Below are 12449 nucleotides of genomic sequence, written 5' to 3'. Positions count from 1 at the left end.
TATCTCGCGATAACATCGAAACTTCGTGAGAGCGGCGATCCTTCCCGCTGGTATATAGTTGCATAACTACACGACGTGACGTATACGATGGTGATATTAATTTTTCGGGTGGTATCGTACTATTAAATCAGTCATTCGCGTTCATTAATTAATTAAGGTGCGAGGTGTAAAATGTCGATTAATTTTACTTGCGCGCGAATGATAATTATATTGATAACCAATCGTGTCGAAAGGCATAGTTTGGAAATGAAAAAAAGACAGAATTATAGACAATTTTATCGCGCCCGAAGATTCATAATCGATCTTATGTGTATGTGGATAAAAGTTTTTTTATATAATATAAATTAATTTGTTTAATGCCGATATCATTTATAATAATCTTATAAGAATGGATTTTTAATAAATTCAATTAAAACGTTTCTTTTTATTCTCTTAAGATCCCCAGGCACAGCTATATTTTTTCCCAGTTCATTCTAATTACGAGAGGAAAGTCTAATTGACTTTCAAACGTTATCTGCTATTTCGCTTCAGAAAACGCGCGATAAGAACAACACTGTTGCCCGTTATTGTCTTAATGAACCTCAATTATTATCAGATAGGTCACTTATGTTAGTATGGCTATCGATATTTTACGGTGTAATGTACATTAATGAGAGGACGAGAACAAGAGTCAATACCTCTCGAAGATCTAAGCGCAGTTTAACGAGACTCGATCACCGTCGTCGTCGTTTATCGATACATATACATATATATGCTGCGTGCTTGACTACTAGAAGCGTACGCATGGATTCAACAGGTGGTTGCGCCGGAATCCACCTGTTGAATGCCACCTGTTGAATCCACCTGTTGAATGTTATTCGCGACTGTAACGCTCCACGTGACTAATCGCGGGAGCGAACCGCGATCGACATAATATCCCCGCTTTTCTTCATTATTTTCCGCACTGATTCAAGAAAGATTTGTTTATTTATTTATTTTTTAATTTGTTTCAACAATTATAAAATCTTTAATTACACATCGCGCCAAAGTAATAGAATAAAATCAAAAATTAGAAAGAAACATATAATTTTTTACTTTGCGGTCCTAGCTAAAGTGATAACGTATAGCGGCCCATTATGTTTTGAGATAATGTTATTATTCTATCGATACGTTATTTCCGGAATACTGGTCGCGACTCGCCGCAACCCGAGCATCTTCGTCGAACGAGGACGATCCGAGATAATCGATTAGTCGCGCTCGAGTCTCTCGTCCACTTATGGATTCGAGTCGGGCAAGCGATTTTTCTTCTTTTTTTTTCTCTCGTTTGCCTCTCGCGTGCGCTCACCTTTTCCATATATCAGACTTTCTCACCTCTTTCGTTGACCGTGATTACTACGGACGGAGGATCTCTACCATCGGAGTCTTTTCGTTTTCGCATTTGTCACGGCTTATTAAATTGCTTCTTCTTTAAACTAGAGTGCGAAACGCGTGCACGCATCGCATACGCCGACTCATCGTCGGCGTATCGACTTTTACGACTTTGCAAAATCCTCGCAGCAGGTTAATATCGGGTAGAAACTACTTCCGTTTATTTCTTGTCAAAGATTGTTTTTTTTCTCAATGAGAATTTGCTGATAAATCGTTGTCTTACTTTGTTTCTCTTTCTTTTCACTACATTAGAATTGCGCACAAGTGGTTTTATTAGGAGACAATATCTCTCTTTTCTTTTGATTTTACGTAGTATATCATATGTATAATTTTTTTTAATAATATAAATTAACAGAATACTATTGGCAATGAAATGAGGATATGATAATTTTCAATTCTTATTGACTTATTATTGAGAGTGAATTCTGATGTGAACTATAATCTGAATTGTGTATGCAAAGTTGTGATAATTCCGTGAAATAAAGACAGACTTATTTACCGCTTATTTGAAAACGTGGCGGAGCTGCGACTTCGTAATTTGCGTTGCTCTTCATAAGGCTGTAGAATTTGCATCACAAATGTTATATAACGCACGCAACACGAACAGAATGTGTGACGAGAGATATTGTTGTGCGAATTGTCAGCGTCATGTTACAAAGTCCGTAAAATTTAACCCGGATTTTATCATGTAATCTTTATTATATATTGACAAATCTGTCATCGTCTCTTACCTTGCAACCCTCGCATGTGAATGCTCCAAAATGATAACCAGCTGCAGGCTCCTTGCATACGCTGCACTTATGGTTCATCTGCAATTATAGAAATTATAAGAATTATTCAAAGAAAAGATATGTCAGAGAGTTAGTTGCTTCGACTCATCCTTGGATGAATAAAGCGCGATTGGTGTTGAATGGTGGGGCGCAAACCGGTTCTCTCTACGTTCGTTTCGATTTTTATTTCCTCCCACAATATCTTACAGATGTGTTTAAACAGGATTTAGAGTACGAGAAAACTAATTGGAAATATGGCGGAACTTCTTATACGCGAATACGCTGACAATGATAGCACAATAAAGATCTTTCGAGAATGTCTCCTCTCGATTTTTTTTTTTTTTAAATGAAGTCTTGTGTAACTTTGAATTACAAAGTATATATAATGTTAATAATATCGCGATGATGAGAGTGTTTTCGTGTATATATTCTTTGGACACGGAGTTTTTGAGCAGAGGACGATTACATCTTTGCCCAAGGGCACGAAATGGATATCCGAAGAATCATTAGGTTCTCTTCTTTTCCGAATCTATGTTTCTCTACCCTGTCGTAATGCTTGAATCGAAACTCGTTTTAACCCACCGGCATGTCATAAATCAGCGCTATCTCGGCAAACGGTGCCATCTGCTTCGACTTAGTGTCGGAGCGAGAAACCTATTTTTCGAATAAACTGAATAAAATTAGACCATATATTGATGATCCGATAAGGAAATTACAATTAACGGTGTTTTTCATCGTTCTCGAGTTCTTTGATTATCGACGATATGGTATAAAAATTTTCGACTTAAAATTTATACGATGAAAAAAGGAACCAACATTCAGAAAGACCAGCTTTTATGAGTCGTAATTTTAATAAGATTCTATGTAACGCTGAAAAGATTGATAGTTATAATAAAATGATTGAGCTTGATTGAAGTCACGATACATTTTTTTTTAAATAATGAAAATAAAAATTTAAATTTACTGCAAAATGTTTACATGGAGAAAGAAAGGGAGGGGGGAGAGGAATATTTAAACGAAAATCCAAAATGGGTTGCTAAAGACGGATGATAAAACGAAAATGAACTAAAGAAAATGAGTTGAAGAAGAGTCGGTTTGTTAAGATTTTAAAATTTTCTCGCGACATGATTGCTAACTCTCCTCTTTCACTTGTTTTATTGCGCTTTATTTAAAAAAAAGTAAGATCTGTACCTCTCGATTTCTTTGTCCTCCATTCATTCTTCTAGACGGCATTTGGCTGTTCTCGTTCGGAAAAATCATCAGATCAAACAATTGGTCAAAGTTAATGATTTCAACTTGCACCAGTTTCCACGATTGTAGTTCTGAAAAAAAAAAAATAAATAAATAAATAAAAAATAAAAATTCCCAAAATTTATTCAAGTATTCATAATGTTTTTATCCTCTGCGATGTTATACAAAAATTCAGAAATTACAAAAGTTAAATAAATAAAATAAAATATAAAAATAAATATAAATAAAATCTTCACACATATTTTTTCTTTGTTTTAATCTTTGCTTAAAATTTTTTATACATATAATATGCTCAGACTTCTGTGTCTTCAAATCCAACTCTTCGTAATAGTCACGTCGCATTGATCAGGAAAAAAAAATCTTTTATGTATAAATATAGAAATTTCTTAATGTGTAATGCACAAAACTAGATTATTAGATTATAGTCTTTGTTCATCTAAAAATTTGAAATTATTTTTTTCCTCTTATAGATAAATTGAATTGAAGTTGATTTACGTGAGAAAAAGTAATCGTATCCTTTATATATATTGTTAGAAAAAAAATATACTAGAACATTTTCTTAGAATAGACACAGCAAAACGATGAGGTCGAGCGAGACTTGAGTGAAACGTGCAAATGCGTGGAAATGTCTGTCTCTCCTTTTATCTTATCTAGATCGTTTAAAAAGGTGCATTTAACGGTACGCACGCAAATTACCCGTTACTTTTCTAATCTAAATCGATGCTCTTTGTTCGCTCGGCGCGATAACACGAATTACACCGATCTACACTTGGTCCCGCTTCCGTTAAGATGACGACGTGCTTACGAAAAGCACCTGCGTTGAGTGGACGATTGAATCGTCTTATCGCGTGAAACTCGTTGCAGACGAGAGCGAAAGATAATCGCGAATATACATTCTCTCGAGCATTTATGCGTGATACAGTTGCTTGAAGCTGTTAGAACTTGCAGCGAGAAATTTCTTTGCAAGTGATTATTTCCATATTAAACAAAACTATAGTTGTGTAATGTGTGTCATGTTTATAAAATGATGAAATAGCTATTTAGTAATAAAATTATTGAATTATTGAAATATAAATATTTTTAAATAATTTTAAATGAAATGCGCTTTCTCTGCAAAGTTTTAAGATTCGTGGTAAAAATTTAATGTATTTTTAGACAATGTGTGTTACATTACTTAAATTGTGCATTTATATTAAGTTAACGTCGAGAACTTTGAAGATTTTTTTACAACAAGATCACATATTACATTTTAAATGTCGCTTTCGTGGAAATCGTATTTAAATCGCGGCTTACGCGCGATCACATAATTGAATACACAAATAAACTATATCGATATGGATACATATACACATATACATGAAAATTTTCCGGTGAAAATCTTTCAGTTTGCAATATTGCAGGCATCGTTATACAGGACCGTATCTTCGGCCTTTTATGAGATTATAAATCAGTGATGGTACACTTAATCGTCAAATAAAGAGAGATTAAATTGCGCCAGCGAGATATACCGGTCTTGTGTTGTCTTGGAATGTAAACGGAAGACAGATATAAATCTGAAGCTTTTATTTGAAGGGACCCATCATTATAATACGTGGTTATTTAACGAGTTCCGTCTCGACAATTGTTCATTTCTTTCACTTCGCGAAAAATGATATATGCAATACGAATATTGTTTTTCTCACAACTGTGCTGGATGGTTATATATTTAATAAATGTATTAATCGAGGATATACATTTAACTATTCTATTGCAATTTTTTTTCTTTGAATAATATCTATTCATTATAATATAATCGTGATGAACGCGCTTATTTTATTCGGAGATATTCGGGTGTGTGTGAAGCTGGCGTCTGATTTTGTGGAAACTCATAAAACTCATAAATAATTAAGAGTTCTGGCTTTATTTTCAATAGTTCTAGAGTTCTTGATAATTTAAACAAATAATTCTAGCCATTTTAAAGCAACGAAAATACCTTGGGACAAACTGAAACACCAATTTCACGCAGCGTCTCACTTTGTCCTACATTATTTTTATCAGTAATTATCAGGATTCAAAAAAATTATAATTCTACACGAGTTCTAAAAAGAGTTATGCCTTCTAAAAGCAAAAAAAAACAAAATATTAATTAAGGTAAAATAAAAACAATACCTATATCTATAGATATTGAGATGAGACGCCAGTCAGTTTTCGAGAATTTAATATTTATTAATATTAAATTAAATATTAAATTTATTAATATTAAATCATTAATATTAATATTTAATTAGTAATTAACATTAAGTCATATATCGCGCGCGCGCACGCCAATAGAGTGAAGTTGCCGATGTTTATAGAATAGTGAATAGCCTCGGCCATTACCGAAACGTCGCGAGTATCAGGCAGTTGGAGCTGCGTCCCGCTGTGATTAATTAGTAAGCATAATTGTTTCTAACCTTTGTATTGTAATATTTATCAATCGCATATCATAATTTCAACATTCGTATGTAGTCGTAATTGTTCGAAACGTATATTTCGCGAGAAATTCAGTGCAAAATCTATGCCGGCCAACATAACCCAACCTAACCTAATCTGTTTTCGCGCGCACGAATGTGTTGCGAGAGAGACTCGCGGATATATCTATTTTTAATTCTTACATATTTATATCATGTATGTTATAATGCAAAATAAGATTGCTCTAATGTATGTATTTTATTTGTTATTACAGGTAGCTGATAAGAACTGCACGCGAGTGACTACGAGATTCTCGAGTGCCAAACGGACGTTGCTTCGTGCGATTGTTTTCGTATCGTATTTTTTCATTGCAAGTGCAATACGCGAAATACGCGTGTGACTCACGCGTCGCGTCGGGAGTGCCGTGTAAAGTGTCGTAATTATTCGTGTTTTCGCGAGTGTCGTGAGTGCCGTGAGTGCTACCATGGACCGAGAGAGGAGGAGGAGGCCCGGGGAGGCATCGGGCAAGAGCGGAGCAACAGCGAGGTATGCAAAATAAATTAATTTATAACATACTCAATTTATTAATTCGCTGGTAAAATTACTTGATTTATACCATGAAATTTATTTTGCATTATAACAACTATTTTTTATACATATAAAATATTTTAGAAATTTTATTTTAAAATCCTTGCTTCAATATTTATAATAATTGAGATTTTTATATATAAAAATTTTTATATAGATAATTATATAAATTATTTATACAAAATTATATTTATTAATATTTAACAATATAAATATTTAACAAATAATATTAATAAATATTAATAAATACATAATTAAAATTTATACTTATATTTAAGATTTTATATAAGATATTTATATTTATATAGGAGACTTTTTTATAGTTATTATATTTTATAAAAGTTTACACATGCAGTAACATTTCTTTTAAGAAACACATTTTTAAAAAATTTGCGCATATTAATTACTTTGAAATATATACTAATTTAAATATTTTCTTTTCAGATCAGCGTGCTGTGTACTACAACTCCGTTGCTGCATCGGTGAGTGAGAAATTATTTATCTTATAACATTTCTGTAGCGATAATTCGATTACATGGAATGTCTTGCTCACAAGACACAATCAAAGTAATTTAATAATGCGGCAACTGTTCTTGTTAAATCGGCCAGTAATCTTTTTCATCGAATTCGTGACAATGTTACGTTTGACACTTCAGAACATGCCATTCGCGAAACATATCGTGCCTTATGGAGGCAGCTGACTCTAGTCTAAAACTTTAAAACGCTGATGCGACGCGTTGCATGCATGCATTCACATGCACGAGGACATAACGCGGGCATAACGAATCACGGTAGTTTCGAGAGGAGCACCCATCGCGATTCCCACAAGTGCGAGAGGGTCCCGCGCGATTGTTCTCGATTGACTCTTGAGTGGCGGACGCAGAATCGCTGTTAAAAATCGGATCGGTCACGGCTCGAGGAGACAGACAATGTCGTCGTCGTCATCTACGACGTGGCTACCTGCGCCATCGCGTTTATATGCTCCACCATACGCCGGTAGGACGTGCTCGCTCGTTTCTTTAACGTGAGGCTAAACTGTCGCGATAAATGATCCTCTAGAAGGTTATTAATTGTCTTTGGCTCCCGGCCGGGCGCATTGTAGATCGCGAAAACATTAACCGAAAAGGAACTCTGCTTTCTACCTTGCCATATGTTCGATGTACAAACGATATATACAGAGTGTGATGAAAAATCATGCATACTGTATCAACTAGAGATTCTTAGAAAAACCTGAGACAAAAAGTTTTTTGTTTCATGTCATCTTTTCTATTTTTTAATCATTATCTTTCAATCAAATTAAATCCTCAAAAATAAATATTTATTGAAATTTATTAGATAAATTTTTTTATTTGAGCTACTAAAGTTTAATTGGCTAAAAATATTTAATTTTAATTTTTTAAATCAGGATTATTCATGTTCTAATATTACGATAATTATTATTCTTTTAGTTTTGCATATCTTTCTTTCTATAAAAATATACTACACTATTTTTTATATACACCCTGTATACTGGGTACACTGCTATATCTATATACTCCCGCTAAGATATGTGTGCGCGTCGATGCACAGGATCATTTTTCAAGGATTCGATCGACGTGTCCGTGAATGAACGACCACCATCCATCAAACTGATCGTTAAAAACGCATTGACGCCAATACAAATTGCGCCAGCCGCATGTTACATTCTTGCTTCGTTTCTGGGCCTTTTCCGGGATTCTTTCGTGAATCAACGATTTCGTAATTTCCAATCTACATCTTGGTTTTGATCATATTTAACAAATAACACGTGAACCGAAAGCAGATAAGGGAGGGGATACATCTTAATGCAAAAAAATATTGAATTATTTTTATATTTATATCGCAAATAATGACAATTAATTTTTTTTATTTAAAATTGCTAAAATTTTTAAAAATATCTTTAAAAAGTTATAATCATGATATGATTTATAGGATATTTCATTGATTGCTTATAAGGCTCTATTTTTATAAAATTTTGTAAAATCATTAAGAAATTTTCATCTTTAATTTATGTTATCGTATAAGTCGAAAAACATGTCAGTAATGTGTTCAACGAGAGAACCAGTACTTTGCGCCAAAGTTTCCCACCATCACATTCGCACTTCGCCATAAGATTTCTATGCTTCGCGTTTGCGCGTGCAAAATCCTGTTTACTTTATGTAATCCGGTAATAGTCGATTATATACGGCGTATGCATTCATTTGCGCGTAATCCTTTCGCGCATAATTAAGCACCGATAACATCGAGACGAGGAACTTTCGTGCACAAATGTCCGCGCGCGCGTGTGTTCAAATGCGTATCCCGGGTGATATATCGACTCCTTCTTTCGAGTAGATTCATTGACTCATTAACGCAACGAGAAAAATCACCGGCTGTATATCACGGCCCGGACAGTAATCAAGTGCTCATTCTTAGCGCGGAGTGTAATAAATATGTGAATTAATACACCGTCGATTAATTATATCGCGCAAACCGCGTTTCTAATGTGTACTCTCGTTGCTGGGAAGAATTATAACGATGAACGCGTCTGCGAACATTGCTGAAAAATGATTAACCCTGTTTGCGCAAAACGCTTCGTAAGATGAGATTCCTTATAACGGTCGATCTTCGCGTATTGAAATTTAGCACCTTCAAACCTAAACGATCTCCATATATTATCTCCGCGGGTGAATATATACATATATTCAAAGTGTGCGTGTGTCCCAAAGGCCTATTTTTTCTAAATCATAAATCCTAGAAATCAAATACGAAGAAACGCATATTATTTCATACATGACGCTATGTAAATGATGATGTCACTAATCTTATTTAATCTTATATCTCGTTTTACCAAACAAATGATTTTTCTTCCTCCGACACTATTACAAGCAATCGAGATGTTTTCGTAATCTTTTCATTCTTCTTGGATATTCTCGCATATACACGTGCTCGCAAACTTATATCATATGCATTTTTTGTCAATAGTTATTGCTGCCATTGATATTCTAATGCAAGAACTTTGAATATGTAAACTAGTTCGAGAAAAAATTAAAAAAAAAATTATTTGTCACAATACGAAACACATTACGTCTTCAAAGAAATTTAAAAAAATTCGCTTCTTATGTTTTAAAATTAATTTTGAATTTTATATATCAATGCACATTACACTAAATTATATACTTCATATATGTATAATTATATACATAAGTTGATTTAAAAAATTTTTAGATTTACGGTATTCTTACAATAATTAAATCTCAGATGTGTTATATAAATACATTTATATATCACATTCTTTCTTCAGCCAAAACGTACTAATATTTTTGTATTTTTGCCGTCAAGTGTAACGTATATATAAAAGAGAAAGAATCCCGTCGTCGATTATTAAAACGATTACGAAGATTACGATTGAGCGGCGAGTGCGAAGTCGGCAAGGGTTGAGATGACGGTAGCGAGGGGTAAAGACGACAAAGAAAGCGTTGCCGGTACTCGGGTCGGATAGTGAAAAAGGCCTCATAAAAGGATAAACGTCACACGGGACTTGTGTTTAATGGCGCGTAAACTACTATGTGCCCCCGTACGCAGGTATACGTGCACGCACACGCACACGGGTTGTTGCGATGACATTTAGCAAAACCCGAAAGGGTTTTGACTTTTCTGACCCTTTTGATCTCGTCATCGTCATCGTCATCGTCATCGTCATCATTGTCATCCTCGTCGTCGTCGTTGTTACGGTCGAGACTTCGTAAGCTGATATTTAGAGCAGAGACACTGCGAGTCGATCGACTTCATTAACGCGCCGATGCCGGGTAAATATTGACTCTATAGAAACTGGGGTACGAGGCACCGTGTATTTACACTGTGCGTCTACGTGCGAGACTTTTCTCCAGTGACCCTCCTTTTCTCCTTCTGACTCTTCTCTCATTTCATCTGTTTCGCGTGTACGGCGCTATGAACTAAATTTTCGAAGATGTCAATGACATTGATGGTCAAATTGAGAGAAATTGCGCGTAATTTTTACATTGATCGAACAATATCTACTCCGATATCTATTCCGATAATGTGCGAATTTATATGCGAGACGATTTCTCGCCAGATATTTCGAAGTCGGCGCGATGTCGCGTGCAAGGATCAATTCGTCGCGATGATACAAATCAACCTTGGCCCACATCGATGTGCAGATACCCTCGATAACAGTTGCATCGCGATCTTTTTGTAAAATCGATAGACTCTGCGTAAATGGTAACAGTTTGCCAGTTACAGCCGACATGTTCGCCGCAAAGACTTGATATGTGTGCTCTCCGTGATTTATTGCAAATGCACGCCGCTTCTCGGAGGTGTTTTGTCCTTTCCCTCCCCCTTCTCCCTTGGTTATTAGGACGATGGAATTTTTTGCGCTGTTCTCGCGTTTTTGCTCTTACACCTCGATCTTACACTCTCGCGCCATAATTTTTCGCGCTTATTGTTTTCTTCATTTCGCGATTTATCTCGAGCCGTATCTGCGTCTGTCCGTTTAAGAGCACGCGCAATCCGGTTACTCCGTTATACGTATATACTCTACTGCTTTATTTGGTTTTGTATTAGGTCTCCTTGCCCGAACTCTTAGACTCACTTAGAACGACCGAGTCTCGGACTCAGGTGTGTTAGAAATACTGGAAAATAATCTTTCTCTCTCGACCGATATCTGTATTGACGTTGAATATTTCGAAAATTCTTAACATGCATTACAGAAATGTGTATGTAAATATATAACGCTAGGAATTCTCGAGTATTTCATTTATGCCTTACCGCCGCGGTTAGGTCAGGGTCTTGGGCTCCATTCGGAATGGGACAAAAAAGATAATACGCGTATTTGTCACGATTCTCGGTACTTCCCGCATGACTGTTGTAAAGGGTAGCAATGTAGTGGCAGCAAAAAGGCGTTAAGTCAGATCACGACCCCGTGACGAGACGACGAGCCGGAAAGGGTTAATATGTAAATAAGATGCGACACAACGTTTAGGTTCTTACGTCGCCCGTTGCACTAAGATACCATGCAAATCTAATATTTGTGTATCACTAGATCAAGGATGATGCGAGGAAATGCTTCCACAATTACGTATTTGTAATGTAAATATAAATATAAAAAATAGAATACGTATAATTTGATTTAAAAAAATAATACACATAGTTTTAATACACGATTTTTCTTAAATTTTTTTAAAGAGAAATCTTGTGACCCCGATTACTATATTACATTGAGTTTTTGGTTCCAAAAAGAAATTAATAATTTTGTCATTAAAATATTCAAAATTTAAGTATTAAAATTAATCAAAGTAAAATTCTCTCATAATTCTCATGATCAAAAAACACATAATAAATCTTTAGTTAAATAAATCTCACAAGTCAGTCTATGTATAGTTTAACTCGTCAATTTTAATCTTATTGTAAATTCGTCCGTGATCTTATTTCGTGCGCGAAAATTTATATTGTTTTTCTTATTTAGTTCCGAAATGAAGATGCATCCTTGAACGCGCACGCAACTCGGTGCGTGGATATACGCGTGCACGTGCGCGCGCGATGAATCGGTACGCGAAGAACAAGAATAGGAGAAAGATCAGAGATGAGAAAGAGAGAAAATACACACCTCTCTCTGACTTTTTTCTCGGACCTCTCGCGGGCATAGAGCTTGCCGGGTATACAAGTGGGTAATAACCGTATGAAAGGGTAACAAAGGTGGCCGACACACCGCGGTCGATGTAGAAAAAGAGCAGCAGGGGCCAAGGATATAGGGCGCGCGGGCAGGGGAAGAGCAATAAATATATTTTGACATGGGAGAGCCTCGCCGACGTTCTTATGTATAATAATTGCAATGGCTGTCTCTGTTGCGCTCTTATGATATAAGGACACGGGCATAACGTTATCCTTGGACCCTTTGTGTTACCGAATTACTGTACGGACTACCAGTAGGCAAATATTATAGCAACAGGCGGGAGATGAGGGGTAACGATAATGTTTTCATTTGAT

The 12449-nt window shown here is 35.4% G+C and overlaps 2 protein-coding genes across 4 annotated transcripts in view; one reads left to right on the top strand and one right to left on the bottom strand.

Annotated features, from left to right (window-relative positions):
• LOC145942085 (uncharacterized) overlaps positions 1-12449 on the top strand; it is a 374660-nt gene that overhangs the window by 203616 nt on the left and 158595 nt on the right. Inside the window, exons 14-15 of the mRNA XM_083048578.1 lie at positions 6133-6404; positions 6891-6928. The gene's annotated coding sequence lies outside the window, so the exon portion shown is untranslated. The remainder of the gene's footprint in view (positions 1-6132; positions 6405-6890; positions 6929-12449) is intronic.
• The window catches only part of LOC145942083 (uncharacterized), a 29016-nt gene that overhangs the window by 14839 nt on the left and 1728 nt on the right, over positions 1-12449 (bottom strand). For 2 of the 3 annotated variants that reach the window (XR_014426304.1, XM_083048575.1), the window contains exons 2-3: positions 3369-3499; positions 2139-2216 (exon numbers count right to left, since the gene is read on the bottom strand). Coding sequence is in view for 2 of the 3 variants with exons in the window: in XM_083048575.1 (XP_082904701.1) it covers positions 2139-2216; positions 3369-3437 (147 nt within the window). In the remaining variant the exon portion in view is untranslated. The remainder of the gene's footprint in view (positions 1-2138; positions 2217-3368; positions 3500-12449) is intronic. The other variant, XM_083048576.1, reaches the window with a different exon arrangement.

Source organism: Prenolepis imparis, unplaced genomic scaffold (assembly GCF_030444845.1).
Source record: "Prenolepis imparis isolate NDT839.2.m4 unplaced genomic scaffold, iyPreImpa1.0 SCAF_10, whole genome shotgun sequence".
NCBI classification, from domain to species: domain Eukaryota; kingdom Metazoa; phylum Arthropoda; class Insecta; order Hymenoptera; family Formicidae; genus Prenolepis; species Prenolepis imparis.
This window is presented reverse-complemented; position numbering and strand designations above follow the sequence as displayed.